The sequence below is a fragment of the Zeus faber genome, assembly GCF_960531495.2.
Source record: "Zeus faber genome assembly, chromosome: 1".
NCBI classification, from domain to species: domain Eukaryota; kingdom Metazoa; phylum Chordata; class Actinopteri; order Zeiformes; family Zeidae; genus Zeus; species Zeus faber.
In genome coordinates this window covers 39,575,761-39,598,061 of record NC_137193.1, presented here as the reverse complement: position 1 = coordinate 39,598,061, position 22,301 = coordinate 39,575,761, and the positions used below count along the sequence as shown (strand labels likewise).

General features: G+C 44.1%; 1 protein-coding gene across 1 annotated transcript in view; it reads right to left on the bottom strand.

Annotated features, from left to right (window-relative positions):
* The window catches only part of lrrc52 (leucine rich repeat containing 52), a gene marked incomplete at both ends in the record, with an annotated part of 28,419 nt that extends 9,268 nt beyond the window's left edge, over nucleotides 1-19,151 (bottom strand). Inside the window, one exon of the mRNA XM_080018461.1 lies at nucleotides 18,503-19,151. Coding sequence (XP_079874587.1) covers nucleotides 18,503-19,151 — 649 coding nt within the window. The remainder of the gene's footprint in view (nucleotides 1-18,502) is intronic.
* Between the last annotated feature and the right edge of the window lie 3,150 nt (nucleotides 19,152-22,301).

The window sequence follows — 22,301 nt, the reverse complement described above, 5'->3', positions numbered from 1 at the left end:
TCTGAACAGTTTGCATGTCAGTAAATTGTTGGAACGGGAACACTTTCACCCCAAACTGGCTTAATTTGGCGTAGAAGCCTTTCTATGGACAGGCTGCATCCAATCTATTTATAATGCAGTGATTCAGGCCCAGAGGCAGGAAACAAGAGTCATAAGAATCGTGTGTGAACAAGCATGTAATTAATGGAAGGCTGTTTCAATGTGTAGAGGTTAGTTTGCACTTCGCCCACCTAGTGGCAGCACAGCGACACTGCGGCTGTTGGACCGAGCCGCAGAATGACGGGGTAACCTCTGGTCACTGCTAAAAATGAAACAGGTGACAGCTCCACCAAACAGCATCAGTCACTCCCCGCTCCCGTCCTTTTTATGTCACTATTTTCCTCATCCTTCCCCCGTCTGGGTGGAGTTTCTATTTTTTTTCAGGCTGGGGAAGCCCATCGCCGCCAGTCTGCCACGGCGTCCTTGACATTTCCACCGTGAGTTCCTCTTCTATTTTTTCACTTTTGACTCCATGTCCTTTTCATTTTCATTTTCTTCTGTGATCTATAACTCGGATTATCGCTGCTTTAATGCAGTCATTTTGGGATGCATACATTTTTTAACAGGGGTGACCTGTCCGCGCGAGCGTGTGTGTGTGTGTGTGTGTGTGTGTGTGTGTGTGTGTGTGTGTGTGTGTGTGTGTGTGTGGTCTAATTCTTCTTTAACTGATCTTAAGTTTGTTAACTATTGTTTTATTTATGTTTTTCAGTGTAATATACAAAAATACAGGTTAAAACAACGGTCACACCAGGACTTGGCAGTGTGAGATGCCAGATATAAAGATGGAATAAACAGTAGAAGAGCCAAATCTTAATCACACCACGGATATACCCGGCTGAGTTCAGCCAGGTTGAGCTTTACTCAAAGGCCTCGCAACAGATTTACCTCGCTACTGACTGGAGGAGAAACCACCGATCATGACAGTTGCATTAAAATGGACTGAATTAGGTGAACTGAGGCCTTAAACACAAACAGATTTAAGGTAAAAATCTGAGAATCAGAAACCGTTTATTCTGCCAGATACAGAGGTATACAGTAAATAAAATAAATAGCCAAATATACGGAAAATAGCCAAAAAAAAAAAAAGAGCGAAACATATGGAAAATCATAAAAAATAGACAAATTAATATGGAATAATATTGAAAAATTATTATAATACATTTTAAATTACAAAACACAAATAAAGTCAAATATACAAAACAATACAGAATATCCGAAATTTGATTGTATACACAGAATAAAATAAGTTAAAAGGCAATAGCTGGGGCAAAGTAGTAGTAAGGCTGCTACTACGGCTGTGGCAGGGCTTGAAGTGGAAAAAATACGTGCTGGGGGGGGCGCTATTTAAGCTGGAGCTCGCAGCTTGAGCTGGAGCGTAAGAGACGTGAGAGGTGCCGGTGCATAAGAAAAAGTACTGTACCCCCCCGGTACGGTACGCCAAAGAGTAAAACATAGAAGTGCCAGTAAACCTCCTGCGTACCGGTGAGTACCAGCCCACTTTGAGCACTGGGCTGTGGATATAAAATAAAAATATAGATGGATTTCTGTCAGGGAAAGCTTTGTGATTTTCACTCAGCTCGACTCTACTGAAAAAGGGCATCTGTATGGATACACCATGCTGTTAAAATACTAAACGTAAATGTGAACCTAACAGCGGAAAGGAGTTGGAACACAAAATGTTGTTAAATTCAGTTTCAATGACCAACAATGTGGCAGGGTCCGCCACGCTCCACCCTGATGAGGAGTGTGACAGCGCTGAAAGCCAATCGACACCAAGAAGCGACAGTTCCAGGGCAGTGTTTACACCGCATGATCTGAGTCAACTTTGAAGACGGAGAATAAATTGGATCCAGATCAAATCTCTGGGTCCATCTCTAACGCCAAAGGATGAAAACATCTCCCTCTCCGCCTCATATTTTTGTTTACACTTACATTAGTGCAATTCACTTATCTACAGTTATGTTATTCATCATATTCATGCTATAAGAACTTTATACATACTACTTCCATTCTTTGAATTAATATTTTCACAACCGTTTTGTAGTTTTATATACTGTCTGTGACTCACCGCATTCTAAAATTGCCAGGAGCAGCCAAATAAGTTGAAAAAACCTTTCTAGAAGGAAAATTCGATTTTTCTAGATTTGTGTTCCTTTGTGGGTTTTTTTAATCTCTCAACGTATTTTCAAAATCAAGTTTAATTTATAAATAGTTGAAAAATGTTAAACCGTGGAGTTTAATATTCCTGTTAGATTACATGGGGAAACACAGTTCACTTACCGAGATGCTGAACAGCGCTAAACAACGGCGATCGATCGTTTCCTTTAAAGCGACAGTCCAGGTGAAGATCATTCCTCCATATTCCATGTGATGTGAAGTCACAATGTGAAACCGTTTTGATAGAGTTCAACCTTTAAATGTTACTACTTTTAAACACACACACGGAGACATCATTGTGGAGGGGGCGTGTACCAACTTGTACCGTCGAAGAAAAAATGCTGACGTCACTTCCGTAAACAAGCAGAGGATCCGATTTCACTTGTCTGTGAAAACTTTAGTCTCTGTGTTGTTATGGATTACGAGAAGCGGGTGGAGGAAGATCTAAATCATATCCCGACCTTAATCTGACCAGTGCGATAGATCCAAGTCAGGAATATTTTCCAGATGTCCACATGTATATTCTCGCTGTTAAATAAAAGCCTTTTTAAAACCAAAGATGTGTCGATGACTTTGTTCAAGATTCCCTCAAAACACAAGAAAAATGCAGAGATTGCCCCATTCAGCAAGGTGTCAAGTCCCCATTCAAGTCCTCCAACCATTTGCATTCTGGGAGTTGGCTGAATGAACCAAGGGTGGGGGAAAACTTTTAAGGTTAATTATCTCAGAATCACAGTTTGCAACACCCTTGTCATTAACAAGCTTTAAAAATATTTTCTCAATTTGCACATGTGTCACCTTGTTTTGAAGCTCTGATTCTTAACTTTCAAATGATGCAAAAGCCAAAAAAGACACCAAATGCCCAAGCCACCAAAAGTCTGCGGTGGAGTCACATATTCAGAATTTATCATTAGATGTTTTTTTATGCACCTGTTTCCAACCGTATTTTTCCTGTACAACTGCTGGGACATTGACTTACTCTAGGATAAATAAAGTTTTATCTTATATTAAACTCCCAACTCCACCTTATTTAACAGCATTGAGGAGCATCCTGAATCCTGGTTAATTGGGAAAAGGGGACATTCTGAGAGTCTAAAATGGAACTCAATGAGTTTAAAACACCTTTAACAATGAAAATCTTGAGAATTGCCAGTTGTCGGGCACCATGGGTACTACCATTGAGAAAAAAAAATATATACTTTACTTGATTTTCTTTTAGCCTGAAAATGCCAAAAAATGTGCTTTTTATGAGGGTTAATGTGCCAATATTGCACAGAAACATTTCCAAATTACACCAGAAACTGGAGGTTCGTTCGTTCGTTCGTGTAGGGCTACACAGGCAATTCGGACATTAGCCACGAAGTGGTATCGTCATCCAGTTCGATGACTGGAGGTCATATAATCCAAAGAATAGATGTGTGGCAGTTTCGCCTACCACCCGGCACAGAGACGCAGAAGACGGTGGGTTGTTAACACCAGTTTATTGGGCTAGTTGGAATTAGCCAGGAGCAGATAGAGCATGTCATGACACGGGCTCCTAACCTGAGTGTGTGTGGGGATGGAGGTTTTACCTGTTGCCCATTGGACCAACCAAAGGGCAAAGGTATGCAACCACCCTGATCCCAATTACCCAGATCCAGGTGAGGTGTGGCTGCTCACACCACACCATCCCCCCAACACGAGGTGTATAAGATTGGGAAATATTTTATTTAAAGGGGACCTATGATACAAAACTCACTTTTTCCATGCTTGTGCACATAGATTTGGGTCTCTGATGGGCCTACTAACACACAAACTATGAAATAAGACAACCCAGTCAGTTTGTTGTGTCCCTATTTAAAAAAAGCATGTGATTCAACAAGCCGTTCGGATTTATGTTTCCTTCCTACAGTACGTCACATTGAGACACATTAGAATTAGAACCGCCCCTCCATCTGAGTAACTCCACCCACGACTGGAGCGTGGCCAAATCCGCTAGCATCAAAGCTGAAAGCTAATCACGGGAAGTGCTCTGTTGACTGCAGAGACCAGCACAAATCTTTTAAAAGAAAGACAAATGAATACCAACTGTCTGTGACAAAACTGCAGAAAATGGAAATGTAAGTATTTTCTGTGTTTCTTTCTGTGTGTGTGTGTATGTGTGTGTGTGTCTGTGTGTGTGTGTGTGTCCAAATCAGGTTGACTGTACTGTTTTGTAATTGTCGATTTTTTTGGACGATCTTTCAGAGTATCAGCACATGTCCCCTATGACCCGAATTAATTTAGATTTGACATGGACAACGAGGAAAATCCTTGCTGTCGAATATGACTTCGCCTACTTCACTGGCTGCTTAGGAAGTGGGCAATCAGCGCTGGATGCTGAGCTCATCTCTTGCTGCAGCAGGTGGTCGTGCACGGTGTGTGATGTCACAGTGTTATTGTAACTGTCAGGCTCAGACAGTGGTGTCAGTGTGACAGTATGCACGCTGTGCGCTGAAGTATGCCACCTTCAAACAACCTGCCCCGTCGCCCCCCCCAGGCGCAGAGTGCATCGCAGGCCAAAACTTAGAAGACATAAATAGTACGGAAGGAAAGGAAGCACACACACAACGATGAATGGCTGGATAAAAGAATGGATAGATGGATGGATGGAAGGGTGGATTGATAAATAGATGGTTGAAAGGATGAATGGACGGATAATTGTTCAATTTGCAGAAGAAACAACTGCCTTTCTTCTCCCTCAGACTACCTTTACTAACTGTTTCATGAACTCTCTCTCTCTCTCTCTCTCTCTCTCTCTCTCTCTCTCTCTCTCTCTCTCTCTCTCTCTCTCTCTCTCTCTCTCTCTCTCTCTCTCTCTCTCTCTCTCTCGCTCTCTCTCTCTCTCTCTCTCTCTCTCTCTCTCTCTCCCCGACTCATCTCCCTGTTCAAATAGAAACTAACAACAGTGCGGAGATCAGCAGAATAACAATCACCTCCGGTCTTTCAGCCATTTCAATAGCGGAGTAAAACGGAAGCGCATCCACCGGTCCACCCATCGACAGCGTGGAGGGTGATTTCATGCATATCACACACATAAATGCAGTCATACAACACACACACACACACACACACACAGACACACACACACACACACACACACACACACACACACACACACACACACACACACACACACACACACACACACACACACACACACACACACACACACACACACATAAATGCACACACACTGGGTTGATAAGAGCTGTGAGGGATTAACCTGCAGGGCACAGGACCAAACACGACTATTTATAACCTAATTATTCCAATGCATATGTTATTCTGTAAGGATGTAATCACTCATTGTGGGTGTATGGTGTGGGGGTGGGGCTCAGAGTCATCCACTCTGAATCTTGAATCCTCAGAGAATTTAGCAAAACTCTTTAAGTGCTGTGATACACTGTCCCTTTGTGATGAAATGAGAGAGATGGCATACCAGCAATATGTGTAAAAATGAAAATCCATTCATGAGCCATTCATCATCCATCCATCCATCCTTTAATGCATTCATCTATCCATATATCCATCTGTCAATGCATCTATCTACCCATCTACCTATCTACTCATCTATCTATCTATCTATCTATCTATCTATCTATCTATCTATCTATCTATCTATAGAATTTGCGATATAGATTGTACCGTAAATACACTGATATTCGGGCAATAAAAAATTGGCAGCTGGTGGAACTAAGGGACTATGGCTCACTTGACTGTACAGTACAATGAAACATTTGGGCCGTTCTGACTATGGCACTTTCCTCAAAGAAGTGATTTTGAAAATGAATTTGATGTTTAAACCTTCTGCAGCGGAGGAGCGCAGGTCACCCCCCCCCTTCACCCGCCGTTTAGCTGCTAAACACATCATAACGAGGCGACTAAGAATAGACGACCTTTTCTCCACCAGGTCTGAACAATGCACGCCTTCACACTGCTCTCCTCCAAAATGCGGCATTAGTCAGATTACCATCATCCAGCCATGCCATCATTCCTCTGCGAGATCACTTACACCTCTGGGGGTGGGGTTGGATAGCAACAGCTTTCTTTCTTCCTATCTTTCTGTCTAACTATCTGTCTCTTTGTCTATCAGTCTGTATGTCTGTCTGTCTGTCTGTCTGTCTGTCTGTCTGTCTGTCCATCTATCTGCTTTCCTCCTTCTGTCCATATTTGTCCATATTTAATCCTTCTTGCTCTCTTGATTGCTTTCTCCTTTTTCATCCCCGGACTACTTTTTAACGATATAATCCTTTCTCTGTGTCCCTCTTTTCCAGACAGTCAATAGCCAATGGCATCAAAGTTTAAAGGCCACCACTTTTGGAGCTCCCTTCCCCTCCAGGGAGTTTGCTGTAACAGAACGATTCCACACTCACGGAACGCATCTTGGCCAAATAACAGATTTTGACAAAATTTCAAGCCAACTCAACAGTCCTGTGCAAGAAGTTACAGATGTTTATCCAAGCTGGCATCTCCACCAACCATGAAATTAAATCATTTCTTCACACTCCTTCTGTCTCTTAGCGACTAATCGCATATGTATGTATAAAGAAAAGTCCCCCATTTCAAAACTTGTATGAGTGGTTGTTATGCCTTTGTCTTATTGACTCTAACTGGCAGGGTTGGTGAGAATCTGCTTTGTTTATCACTGGTTGCCATGGTGTTCCAGTGGTGTTCAGTTTGGAGAAAAATTGATGGGGAAAGCACAAAATGAAAATGGCAGGAAGTTTTTGGGGAAATTTCACAGGAGCTAGGCTAGTTGAACCCCTCTGCAGCCATGCATTGAGCTCAAAGAGTTAGCATGCAGCCTGTCACTATCTCTTGGACACACAGGGATGAAATTTGTACTGACCTTCTCGTCATAAACAGGGTAAAATAGACAAAAAGTCCATTTTCCCCAAATCTGGAGTAACCCTTTCAATACTTACTATATACAGTACTCATATTAAAGACTACTACTTCTTATTTTTCAAGGTTGTTGCACTTTGTCCTCCGCACTCTCACTCTTTCTCTCGGTCATCTGGGTTTTTTTTTTACCTTTATCGTCTCAGTTTATATTGCGTGGCGTTATAAACGGACACATAGATACATACAGTACCGCACACACACTTGCACACGTCTTTGTACACGGTAAAACATGCACACACACACGTAAACAAGTACACATGTTCAAACTAGTTCCGCCAATGCCTCAGGTGATCACATCACAGCCATACTACCCACACAACCAACTTCCATTTGTGTTCAAGTCCCACTGCAAAACTCACAGAGAGCCAAACCTACACCGGCCGCAGCAAACAAGTAGGCCAGTTGCACTTGATATGCTGCCATGCTTCATCAGATGAGATTGTTAAATTGTTCCAGCTGATTAATAATGTATAGACTAATTGTTTTTAACTGAAAGGCTGTCTCCTTGTCATAATGAATGTTTTAATGTGTTTGATTGATGGATCTGGGCCACAGACAACCCATAATCCCTCTCTCATTCTCTCCTCTGTTTTGTTTTCCTTTCCCTCTTGGTTTTTCAGACGTACCACTCTATGTCTCCTTCACTGTTTTGGCATTTACGGGCGCCGCTGAAATGACAGCCTCTGAAATGAAGGGGTGAGACATTGCTCAAAACATATATAACGTGACAACACAGGAATCATCTTTCATTTTTCCAAATTCTGAAAGGTGCTTTGTTCAAATGAAGGCTCCATTAGTCAATAGGGGCTCAACCTTAAATATGTTTCAAAAGCTTCCGCTGCGTTATGCCAAATAACGCAGATTGACCGGGACGCTATGATCTTGGTGGTGACGTCACTCAAATAATAAGAGTTTCTCAAATTTTCTCAAGTTCAGTCAAGTTTATCAGTCCTTTCTGTCTCTCTGTTGGATGGCACAGTAATTTCTTTAGCTCAATAATTCAAAATAATAAATCAAATTGTGCACCATGTGTGCATAATCACCAGGTGTCATGACATTTCACTGCATATATGAATGACCGTATGTATATGTATGTGACAAATAATCTCTTGAACTTGAACTTGATGTTCATCATAATGAGAGTGGCCTTGGCACTCTGTCTGCAAATATTAAGTCTGTTGCCAGAAACTTGGGAGTGCTGTTTGACTCTGACCTAAACTTTGAACTAAAAAATGTAAGAAAATTGCCCGGCCCTGCTTCCTTCAACTGACGAATCAAACCACCGGACACAAACGCAGTAGCTAGGCTTCTTACCGGTTCCAAAAGACGACATCACATCATCCCAATCCCGGCTTCTCTCCATTGGCTCGCTGTTCGGTTCAGAATCGATTTTAAGATTTTACTGAACACTTTTAAAGCGTGTCTGGGTCTGACTCCAAGCTACATAACAGATATGTTGACCCCATATGAGCGAGTGCACAGCCTCAGATGCTCAGGCGTGGCCCTCCTGGCTGTTTCACGGTCTAGACTTAAAACTAAAGGTGACCGTGCCATTTATGTCAGGGCCCCTCAACCTGAGGAGATACGGCTGGCAGGGTCAGTGACTTCTTTAAAATCACTTCTCAAAACCCATTTTTATAGATCTGCTATTATGTGAAGTCGCCCCCTTTCTTTATCTATTTTATTTTTTACTTATTTTTTTAGTGTCTCTTTTTTCACTTTTTCAATATAATGAATAAGTTTAATTACTGATTATTAATGTTCCTTTGCCTTAAGTTCATGGTCTGAGCACTCTGCTTTTATTTAGTCTATAATAGCACTTTGTAAACTGTGTTTATAAAGGTGCTATATCAATAAAGCTATTATTATTATTATTATTATTATTATTATTATTATTATTATTATAGGGAATCGTTAAAGGAAGACAGTTCCTTGAAATTGCAATAGTTTGATATTTTGTTCAATTCGCCCTCCTGACCCCGAACCATTCTGCGTCTTACTGTGGGTCTTCTGCCCCTATTGGCCGTTTTTCAAGTGCTGTATCCTTCCCTTAATACACATCTATGGTTTTGCTTTCAGCTATACAATGCAAAACATCCCACCCCACTCTCCTCTTCCCACCCCATTTCTTTCTTCCTTGCATATAACGCTCATTCAATTATTTTATTTTCCCAGTTTCTCATTCATTCTACTTTGTACTTCCAGTAATGCAATTAAAATTCCCTTTGTTGTTGTGGGAGTTAAATGGAGAGCCCGCTCCCTACCACATTGTTTCTTCTTCTTCCTCTGAATCCATCAGCCTCTCTCTCTCTGTCATGAATATTTAACTCTTGCCCTGTTTGTGCCCTCTCCTCTGGCTGCGTGCCTGGGCTCTGTGAGCTGACCGGGGCACCAAGGAACAGCTAAGGACCAACCCAACCCTAACCACCAGCTAGTCCCACAAGACCGTTACCGAGTGATTGGCTGACTACTAGAACTGTTTACAACTTTCATAGATGGATGGATGGATGGAAGGATGATGTAGGGATGAATGGTTGGATCAATGGAAGGATGATGTAGGGATGCATGGTTGGATCAATGGAAGGATGATGTAGGCATGCATGGTTGGATCGATTGAAGGATGATGGATGGATGGATGGAAGGACTGATGAATGGATGGTTGAATGGATGATGGATGGATGGGTGGAGGGAGTGGTAAATGGATGGATAGATGGATGGATGGATGGATGGACTGATGGATGGATGGATGGATGGATGGAAGGATGGACAGATGGATGGATGGATGGAAGGATGGACAGATGGATGGGTGGATGGATGGATTGATGAATGGATTGATGGACAGAGAGCCCAGTGCCCAGTCTAAGCCCGAGCTAGACAAAGGGGACCCCCCTCCTCATGGACTGTTAATATTCCTACTGGATACATGACACACCAATGATCACCCATCCAATTTGAAGCCCTTGTTAGCAAGGAGCGGCCTTCCTTAAGCGTGGGATTGAATAGATTGGCTGAGGCCCCGCCCCCATAAATGATGCTCAAGATGAAGGGCTACATGGGTGATATCAATGTGTGTGCCAGGTACCAACATAGCGTCGGCCCACAGAGACATGCTCCCAGCGACATTTCCCCGGACATTTACAGTATTACCATCTGGAAAATATCTGTGTAGCACCAGGGCTCGCACACCTCCATTTACGGACAGCTTTTATCTGCAAGACATGAGGCTCATTAACAGCCAGTAATGAGCTTTTAGTGAGCACTTTAGCACCGTTTTACCCCCTGACATGTGGCGGTTGTCAGTATGCAGATACTAGATGCTAAATACAAAATGCAATAAATGTATTAACTACAGGTGCTGCAGGGGGAGGTTTGGTGTTTCTTTCACGAAGTCATAACCATCAAGATATAAGATGGTAAAAAGTAGCCACTGTTAACCAAACCAATTGTATATAAAAAATGTTGAGCTTTTGACTGTGGTCATATTATGGTGTACATGCAGCAGATCCCACGGAATGGACAAAACATGGTGGGAGAAAGTGGTAACTTCAATATTAGAACTTCAACAGCGACTTCAGGTCCCAAGTTTTGCATTTAGTGTTCGATTCCCTACCCTGGTGGCTATTCTGTAAAGATCACGAGGATCAGGTGGCGACAACCCACGATAGCATTGCTTAAGTAAGCGATAACTGGCGGGTTCTCTAGATGCCGCTTGCAGCTAGAGCAGCCCGACCCAGTGGAGTCTGGATCAGACGGAGACAGGACGTGCACGCTCTCGATATTTAGAGGATCAACCAGTCAGAGGAGCGCAGTTCAATACAGGATCAATACAGAACGTGACGTTTCCTTCGGATCTACAGAGCAAGAATTATCGATGGAACAATATTCAAACAACATTTAAACATTTAAATGATTACTAAAAAAGGGTTATAATAAAGATATTAATAAAGACAGAGAAGCATCCCGGCAATCGATTACCAAACGCATAAACATGTGATTTATAATGTATATTCATAATGTAATAGTTGCCTTTCTAAAACTCATCTAAAGTAAATTATCTGCACGTTCCATTTATATGAAATTGTGTTGCCTTAAAATAACTCCCAGGCATATGTTGCCATGGTAACTTCTAGAAGGATTTTAGGAACCTATACTGGAAGTTTTATTCAGGCTGGTGGAATTGAGCTTCGCTTACGGCATAAGTAACCTTAAGGGAATCATCCTCTGGCCACCATAAGATGCTTTATGGGTATACGTGTATACGTGTATATGTGTATATACAGTATATTGCACATGTGCATTGTCTGCATACATGTATATTATGCCCTAAAGAGAAGCCAGGTCGCAAGCTTTTTATACCACTGGGATGCAATGCTGCATTTCTATGAATGCACACGTCAATAAATTGGTCTCGAACTCGACTGTGTGTGAGCCATCGCGGTGGAATTTAACATAATTGCGCATTTGAGTGATTATTGCTTCCAAAAAACGTCATCGGAAGAATTTGCCGCAATCGATATCAAGCAGCCGTGGACGGACGTGACACACATGTGCGTACGGCTGTAACCAAACCAAAACAAATAAATACTAACAACAACAACAATTAGAACAACAAGAAGAAACTATTAAATAAATAAAATATAATAACAGCAACGATACTAACACTGCCACTACTACTATTTCTCTCATCTTTCTCTTTTTTTCCCATCTCTCTCTCCCTCTCCCCCTCTCCATCCCTCTGCCCTCTGTCTCTATCCCTCCCTCCCTCCCTCTCTCCCTCCCTCATTCGTTTTGCCATCTTTATAACATCAGTCCCGTCCACTCCTGTCCTGCAGCCGCTCTGTGACTTTGGCGGCTGCTTGAGTCGTGATCTGACAACACGTAGTGAACACAGACACCAAAACAACCAACGGTCAGACGGACGAGCAGACCCACAGCCAGCCAGCCAGCCAGCCAGCCAGCCAGCCAGCCAGCCGGCCAGAGGGTCACAGACACAAGCAAAATCATAGATGAGCAGTCTGAAACGATGACGGTTTGGATGAAAACACCGGCAGTTTGAGCGCTGATGGATCTGGACAAGGTTGGTGGGCAGGCAAAAAGTGGATAAATCTGAATAAAGTCTGTGAGGGGGGAAATACACTGCGGCTTAGGTGAAGCACATCACACACCCACCAACCCTCACACACACACACACACACACACACACACACACACACACACACACACACACACACGCACGCACACATGAAAATATTCTGCAAACACACACCTGATTCATATTCGGAATAAGAACAGCAAGTGACAGCTGTGATCGCTGCACATTAGATTCACAGGCCTGCGGTCAGATTGGAGGGCAGCACTAGTGACAGAAATATAGTACATGCTATAGAGCACTCAGTCACGTGCACACTTGACCCAATTTCCTCTGACTTGGTTATGGCTGCCATATCAATACTTGTCTCTGTCACCTAACAAGTGAAGAGTTTAAGAGACCCTACAAAAGATAGAGGGGGGGTTGTAAATCGGTTTTTTTTTTCCTCACGCTATCATGCCAACGCAAGGCACATGTACCTTAATGGCACTTTACTCCCAACTCTATGAATTAATATGCACACAGAATCACACACACACACACACACACACACACACACACACACACACACACACACACACACACACACACACACACACTGTATCACACATCCATATACAGTATAATGTTTCAAGTACAGCTAAATGAAGATATAGTTTAAGCTTCTTAAGTTCTTAAACTGCAGCAGTTTCTCAAAGAGGAGCGGGCAGTGTACCTTCCCACCTTGCCGTCGCTGAGTTTAGAACAATGTTGAGTCGTGGCAGCGCACCCAGGCAGAGAGGGAGAGGCGCGTTAGCGAGGATGTCACGGTTATTAGCGAAGATTTAAATCCTTGCAGTTAGGATGCACAACACGACACACTGGTTTACCACAATGATGATGTGGGGATGAATGTATCGCTTCATTTTCTATTTCAGGAAAAGCAGTGCAAAGTGTGTATGTTTTAGTTCTGTGGAGGGGGGCATTTTTGTTGCACGACTGTTAGTGTATTTGGGGTACCACTGATATCGCTCGTTCTAGAGTGAGGTTTTAGATAGATAGATAGATAGATAGATAGATAGATAGATAGATAGATAGATAGATAGATAGATAGATAGATAGATAGATAGATAGATTAAATCATTGTTTTGTGTGAACTACAGTCATACAGGCCATACTTTCACAAATGGCTGTGGGATTTGAGGGAGTTAGAACTGTGCTTTACCTTTTTGGCAACCCACCATGTAGTCCAATGGGACAAATGTGATAATATGGTTTGGACAATACTGGTTCATGCAAAACAGCAGGTACAGAGAGTAGAGGGAGGCAGAGAAAAAGGTAGAGCACAGGTAAAGTAGACAGAGGTAAAGCAGAGGTACAGTAGCCAGAGGTAGAGTTGGAGTAGAAGTAGAGATGAGGTAGTGGCATTCTAGATTCAGTTGTGGTTATGCCATACAGGCACCCATGGTCATCGTGTTTCTGCTTTCCTTTTTTTACACAGTTTATTGGCTTTTATTGAGTCATACTTTGAGTAGTTGAGGTGATTGATTTATACATTTGCACACACTTTGAGTAGTTGAACTTCTTCCAGTTCGGGGTTAGGGTTATTATTGTTTCTTGGGTGTACGTGTTGGTTGGCATGCGGTGGTTGGGGCAAAAATCATCTTCAAAATCACACGAAAAATCGTGATCAATGCATCGACAAAACAAGGGGGTTTGGACAAAATATGTAATGACAAACTTGTGATCTAAATTAATACTAAACAAAAACAAAGCGAAGCGGTAGAAAAACTGTTTGCCGGTGTGTCCTTCCTATTGCTCTGTCACACCTGTCTTAATTTATCAGCCTGTTCTGCAGCTCAGAGTCTGTTAAACATTAGCCTAACCCATTACTAGGGGCTGGCATTTACTATAATTGATGTGGCATTACAGCCGGATGTTGCGTAGGTGAGGAGCCAACTCTACTGCGCAGGTCTGCTGCGGCTGCCGGAGTTTTGGAATCGGACCCGGTTGACGCCGTTTTTGCTGGAATTTTACATTTAAATGGCAAAAAGAAAGTGGATTTACATAAAAGTTGTTTTTTTCTATTTATTAATTGTATGGAGGCTGTTTGTTGCTCGTAGCGAGGAAGCAGATGGGGGATTTGGACGTGGTGGTGTCGCGTGGTGCGGTTGGTGATGCCGTACACGCTGATGAGCTATATGCCACACTTTCCCCTTTTTTTTGACTGATTGGTCTTGTGGCACAACTTCGGCATGCCCCTTTTCAGTCATATTTCCAGAAAATTGCTATATTCCCTTTAAAGCGTTTACACAATTACCTTTTCAATGAAAGCACTCGCTGTTCCGCAAGATGGCGGTTGTTTGGCATTAAGGTTTCACCTTTCTTAAATGGACGTTGGAGCTGATGATGTCCATCCTTCATCTCGGCAGAGCAAGACATCAAATGGAGGAACCCCTTGTCCTCCACGGACATCTAAGCCTTCTCTTCATGATTCTTTCCAGGAAGAATCATGGGAAAAACCGACAGTTTTTCTACTTGTATTGTGGCATTCTCAAGTCAATTTTGGTTATATACAGACACCCTTGGTCAAGTCTTTGTGTTTCTGCTTTGCCTTGTTTCACAGTTTATTGGCTTTTATTGAGTCATACTTTGAGTAGTTGAGGTTATTGATTTATACATTTGCACACACTTTGAGAAGTTGAGGCTCTTCTAGTTCAGTGTGAGGGTTATTATTGTTTCTTTTGGGGTTGGGGCAATAATCGTGTTCAATATCACAACAAAATTTGTGATCAAGGCATCGACAAAATAGGGGAGGTTTGGACAAAATAAACAACGGTAAACTGTGATCTTTATTAATACTAAATAAAAACAAAGCGGTACAAAGCGAAGCAGTAGAAAACTGTTTTCCGGTGGCGTCCTTCCTGCTACCTGCACACCTGCCTTAATTTATCAGCTTGCCTTGCAGCTCAGAGTCAGTTAAACAATACCCTAACCCATCACTAGGGGCTGCCACTTGCTATAATATACGTATACGCCTAAGAATTTGGATCCAACAGGTAGAGTAGAGATAGAGTAGAGGTAGAGTATAATAGAGGTAGAGTAGAGATAAAGTAGAGACAGGTAGTGGTGGAGTAGAGGGAAGTCGAGTACAGTAAATGGAGGAAGAAGTAGCGCAGGGCCAGAGCAGAGGTAGATTAGACATCCTTGTCCCTCCCTCTGGATAGGTGTTTCGTATGGCGAGAAACATCTTTAGGGAAAGCTGTCTCTTCTCTTCTCTCTCCTCCTCTACTTTTCTCTTTCTCTTCTGTTCACTTATCCGCTCACTCCATCCCTAATCTCCATTCCAGCTCCGAGAAGCTCTTCCCTGAGGTTGCACCCTGACCGAGCTGCAGATCACACGGACTCACACACACTTCAGCGGCATGAGTCACCCACTCAGACACACACACACACACACACACACACACACACACACACAAACGTGCACAAACATGCACACACACACACACACACACACACACAGAAACTCGTTCTTCTTAATGGGAGCGCTGGAGCCCAGCTCTTTGGAGCACCATCATTAACCATCTGGACTGAAAGGCTGGTCATAGCAGAGGGAGGGAGTCCAAGCTTGCCCAGGTGCAGAAAAAGAGAGAGAGAGAGAGAGAGAGAGAGAGAAAGAGAACAGCCTAACCAGGTAGAGGAGGTAGAGAAGCACACACTCGCCATGGCACGTCCTCTCATTCTCTATCTTTAAACCTACACCTCAGGGCTCATCGTTAGAGACGATGCAATTACCTTGTTACTGAAGCTAAACAGGAGAGCGTGTCACGCTGGAGGTTCCTCCAGTTCCTCTTGCATGTTTAACTACAATGTCCATACAAATGGACTGAACCAAGTCTTTTAACTCCTTCCTTCCAAATGCTGCACCTAATAACCACTTGGTAAATCCCATCAGACTTTCAGGGCTTTCTGCAGATCTTTAAATTTATTTTTGGAGTAGCAGCTGCAGCAGCATAATCAGTTTCTTCTTTCCTAGTAACTCTCTTCCTGATATTTGTAATATCTGAATGAAATGCATCATTTCAATACGACCTACTGGATACTGAGTACTATCACTGTGCAGTACACTATGATACACTCTGTACTTTGCAGTGTACTGGACAGTACGGTGGGCACATCCAAAAGGTCTCAGCATCACGTTATGCTTAAGGATACGTTTTCTATATCCCACCCCAAGCCTTGTTTAAATGTTGGTTCTCATAATTTCATTCAAAGAGGAGAATTAACATGTTTTTTTCAGCTTGATCATTTTGCCCATTGGACAGCATTCGAGCAGAGTGCGACGCTGCAGCAGAGTGGTAAGTTTTTCAAAAGTAAGGCGTTCAGTGAGGTTGTGCTCTGAACAGTTTAGAAATGACTGAAACCAACATTTTAATGAGGGCTGCCCTGCATAACCAAAGTTCTAGTGACAGTTATAAGTGTTAGAATAAGAGTTTAAATAATCAATCAATCCTTCACTAAGACGGTTGCTTAACCTGTGGTGGATTCTGGGTTTGTGGTGATAGAGAGAGACTGAATCTGTGTGTGTGTGTGCAGGGAAGGGTGCAGAGGGCGGCACTAAATGTTAATTTAGATTTGAAGGGCAGCTGAAGGTAACAGTCCTGGATGGAGAGTGAGAATAGCGAAACAAATTTTGATTACTCTGATCAAAACGCCCGTATCTGTAGTTCATATATGTATTTGCTTTAGTGTTTAATGTATGAGTGTGACAGAGTCTGTGTTACATTTAATATGTATGTCTATTTTGTGCGTGTGAATATGCATGCAAGCAGAGCCACAATCAAAAGAGCGGCGCGATACAGCTCCACCATCTGGGACTATTGACGAATTGCCCAGAGTGAATTTAGCTGATTGAGATGAAGTGACAATAAGGAGGGGTAGGACCTTGGTGTGTCTTTGGCAGAGGAGCCCCAGCGTGCAGGAGCATCCAGCCAGAACCAGGAGACCAAGGGCGTCAGGCCAAGGTGTAGTTACCAAAACATGGAGCCAAAATGTGTGAAAAGGTAGGCGAACAGGAGAGCCCAGGCAGCCAATCACCCCATGCTTTGTTATCGTGTCCTTGGTTGAATTTATGGTGATAAGACATGAAGCCTAATTGAACATATGGCAGGTACGCTTGCGCCTTTTTTTAAACAATAAAAAAAAACAATAAAGTGAGAAACTCAGCAAATTGCAATCCAAGAGGGAGGTTTGCACCAACTCTCCTCCATAAAATGGGAAATCAACTCAGCCAAGCACAAAAATGTTTGACCTACACTACCAAGGGCGTAGAACAGACATTGGTGGGATGGGGCGACAATAAGCCAAATACAACCAAGCCAATATTCATATAATGATGAATACGATAAGACAAGATAAGACAAGATAAGATAACAAGATTAGGATAATAAGTAATAATGAGATTTATTAATCTTTGGAGGGAAATTGAAGAAAATTCAAATTTGAATTAACATTAAATGAAAGATAATATATAAATTCAAATATGATTACATTGATGGTTTTCTCTGTTCAACTCTCATTCGCAAGCATTACAAAAAAAACTGTTTTTCAAACTCCTCCCCTGCATTGTCATACTTTGCAGCTTCTGACCCACAAGTTGCTTATTGGGAGGAGTACCATGACTACACATATCAACGACCAGGGGCGTGTCTACGGCATGCCTTGGCCAGAGGAATTATCTGCCAATCCAAGGAAAACACTGAAGAAAAAAAATCACTGTTACACACCTGTCAACCAGCCCTCGTGTTTCCCCTGGATTCTCCTGTATTTCACCCATTTCTCCTTCTGTCCTTCCGTTTAAATATTTCCCCTTTCTCCTATATTTTCAACCTTTCTAAAAAAATAAATAAAGATTTTCGCTCTGATACGAAACAGATCACATTTAGATGAAGATGTAGTTGCTGTAGATTAAATGAATGACACAAAAAAACCTGTGCGTAGCGGGTAGACCCATTACACAGACCCCCCACCCCGTTTCTCAAAATTAAACTACACCCTTGTTTACATACCCTCTTCAGGAAAAGCAACATTTTTGTTGACTACCCAAATAATCCAAATAGCCACCCAAAGAAGACACCCCAGTAACACGTCTGCCAACTATATAGTGCAACTTATGGATAAAGGAAAAGATCATGGCAGGGGGGGTCATGCCCCTGGAGGTCTTGACTCTTCGAGAGTCAACCTCCCCTAATGTTCTCCCCAAAGTGACAATGCAATGGGACCTTATGGTCTTGGTAGACCCATCCTCACCTTGGAACTTGAAGCCCTCTATCTGCACCCATAGGCACAGGTCCTCCGTGTCACAGTCGCACCTCCAGGGGTTCCCACTCAGCCCCAGGGAGCGCAGGGCCGGCAGGGCGATCAGGCTACTGATGTTCAGCGCCGTCAGGTTGTTCCTGCTCACGTCCAGCACCTGCAGCGCCGCGTTCTCCGCGAAGGCGTCCGGGTGGATGTCACTCAGCCCCGGGTTGTCTGTCAGTCGGAGCATCACCAGGGAGGCTAGGGGCCCGAACGTCCGGTCCTCGACTTGCAGCAGGGTGTTGAAGGACAGGTCCAGGTAGGCCAGCTTCCGCAGGTTCCCAAAGGTGGACTCGGAGATCTCGGTCAGGGAGTTGTTGCTGCAGTCCAGGTAAACCAGGTCGGACAGGTAGTTGAGCTGGAGCGCCGGGAGGTCCCCGATGCGGTTGTTGGAAATGATGAGCTGCCGGGTGGCCAGGGGCAGGTCGTTGGGGAACAGGGTGAGGTCCTGCCCGGCGCACTGGACCACCAGCTGCTCGTCGCACACGCATCTGTCCGGGCAGCCGGCCGTGAGAGCTGGGGACGGGGCTACCCCCATCACGAAGACGAAGAGGAATAGGAGCGGGAGGGACTGGGCGCCGGGCTCGGGCAGGAGACGCATGACGGGGCCGCCCGGGGCGTCATGAACTCTGGCAGAGCTGGACCGGGACTCCGCGGCGGCTCCCGGGCATCCTGCATGGGTCTGCGGGGCTGGACGGGCTGGCTGCTGGTGCCTGGGTGTGTGGGTGCCGTTCCTCTCCAGACTCCTCTCTCTCTTTCTCCCCTCAAAATAAATAATTAAATAAACAAATCAAAATAAATGAAATCGGTCACTCGGCCACCGCACACGCACGGCGCCTAAAAGACACGCGTGGATCGGGAAGATGACCCGGGGAGGTTTCAGTCGCTCCTTGGGTGGAAGCGGTCCGGGCTCACTTTACTCCCAGCCGCCCGGAGAAGACAGCGGTGCGCTCGGTCTCCGCTCCTGACCTGGTGGGGTGTCATCTTGGCGGGATGGTTGGAGCTCGTGGTGTGGCATAACGCGTTCTTTATTTTAGTTTCCCGATAAAAAAAAAAACAAAAAAACAAAAAAACAACAACAAAAAATTAAGTTCCTGGGCTGCGTTCCGGTCCCGGTGCACGACGGAGGACACGCTGCGCTGGAGACTGAGCAGAGAGGCTGAGCGCTTCGGTGTGACGAGATGCGCTCCCTCGCTCTTTATCGCTCTGCCTCTCTCCCGCCCCTTCTCGACCTCTCCCCCTCACTCAGTTCTCTCCCTCCCCCTCTCTTTCCCCTTTTTTTTTATTTCTCCTCTGCCTCTCTCTTTACTCCCCCCCCTCTCTCTTTACCACTCTCTCCCCCTCTCTTTATTTCTCTTCTTACTCTCTTTATCTCACTCCCCCTCCCCTTCTCTCTCCCATCACTTCATCACTCGAAGTTCCCTCACTCCTTTCTCTCTCTTCTCCCCCTTTCTCTCTTTATTTATCTCTACCCCGCTCTCTCTTTCTCTCCTTGCTTTATTGCTCTCCGTCTATCCCATTTATCTATCCTCCTCCTCCTCTCCCCTCTTTATCACTCTCTTCTCTCCCTCCCCATCGCCTCCCCTCTTTCTCTGTCTTTATTTCTCCTCAGCGCCCCCCCCCCCCCCCCTGGTAATCGCTCTCCCTCTATCCCCTCACTCCTCCACCCCCCATCTCCCCCAATCTCTCCCTCCCTCTCCATTTCTCTCTCTCCCCTCCCGCCTCTCTTTCTGCCTTTTCTTTGTCTATTCCTAAAGTTTTTGTACCTCTCAACTTGTTTGTCTGCATGTGTCTTTATTGTGTGAGTATAGTTTGTGTTCATGCGTGTGCGTGTGTGTGTAGACACATCAGTTTTAATCCTGCCAGGGACTGAAGGCCTGCGAACCATGCGTGGAATTAGCTGCTCTTATCAGCGCCCCTCATGTGGTCCGTCTCCTCCGCCGCCCGCTCCTCTCGTTGGCTTCATTCTTTCCCTCTCAGCATCTTGTCGGACACATAATAGGCCTAAAATCGCTTTGTCTTCCCAGTACTTCATTTGACGACATGCCCAAGAATTAATATGGGCCAAGGAAGTCACAAGAACAGTTGCAGCTATTTCGATGTGACACTTTCCCAACACCGATGACAAAAGCTTAAGTGGCCAAGCTTTTGTGTTTTTTTCCAGTAAAACTACATGCAGAAAAAGGATATGTTGTAATAGAGAGAATTTAGCGCAACATCTTTTCTTAATCTCTGCTGAATCCCTTGTTGAATCTGCCCATGTTGACAAACAACTTTAGCAACGTCACAACTTTGGTGGCGGTGGCCAAAGTACTAAAAAATAATGCTCAAGTAAAAGTTACTTCTGAAAGATATCTTGAATATTTTGCAGCTCACTGCAGTGAAGTGTAGTGTGTGTGTGTGTGTGTGTGTGTGTGTGTGTGTGTGTGTGTGTGTGTGTGTGTGTGTCTGTGCATGTGTGGGGGTGTGAGTATTAACCTGCCGGGGATCCACTGGGTAACCAGCCTAGCTGGATTGGGTTCCCTGATAAAGTATCTTGGTAAAACCCGCGGATCAGAGTCATTAGTGTAACTTTCCTCCATGACGGCTCTGAGGGGTGTCGTCTTGCAGGAGGTGGGGGGTGGGGGGGGTTCCTCTGTGTGTGTGTGTTTCTGTTCAGCTGAGCGTCTATGTGTGTGTATGCAGCATGTTCTGTATGTTCCTCTGCAGTACAGTGCATGAGAATATAGCTGTGTTTTGTATGTAAGTATGTATGTATCTATGTATGTATGTATGTATACAGGTATGTGTGTGTGTTTGAGTGTGCATACCTATGAGTGTGTATGTCTGCATGTGTGTGTTTGTGTATCTGTGTGTATGTATTTGCATGTATAAATGTAATGTGTATGTATGTTTATGTGTGTCCGTATTAATGTGAATGTGTGAATGTGTATTGGTTTTTTGGTATATCTCTGTGTGTGCATATGTGAATGTGAATGTGCGTGTGCATGCATGTATAAACAATGTGTGTGTGGTTGTGTGTGTATGTATGAATGTGTGTGATTGTGTGCATGCGTGTTTTTACATTGTGTATATATAAACTATGTGTGTGTGTGTGAGAGTATATATGTGTGTTTCTGTATGTGTGTGTAAACTATACATGCACTATGTGTGTGTGTGTGTGTGTGTATGTGTGGCAACGTTGTCTTAGCAGCACCACATCTTTATTTGTGTGTGTGTGTGTGTGTGTGTGTGTGCGCAGTGTCGTCTGTCAGCAGCCAGTCCGGCCCCAAACTTCTACCCTGTCAATCATCTCAGCTCTGCCTCCCTCCTCTGGAACCCTCCACCCACATCTCCACCACCCTTAACGTTTTACATTCCCAACACATCTCCTCCCGTCACACTGAACACGTAACTCCACCCGTCAAACTCTGGCCACATCTGCACACATCACACTCTGCCCAGATCTCCACCCGTCACACTCCACCCACATCTCAACCAGTCATCCTCCACCTGTCACGCTCCACCCACATCTCCACCCATCACACTCAATCTACACATCCTTCTGACATACTCCACCCATCACACTCCACCCATCATGCACCTATCACACCCCACCCACACCACAACCTGTCACACTCCACACACATCTTCACCCGACACACACTACCTACACTTCCACTTGCACTCCAGCCAAACCTCTACCCGTCCCACTTCACCTACAGTACACCTCCACTTGCACTCCAGCCACACCACCACCTGTCACACTTCA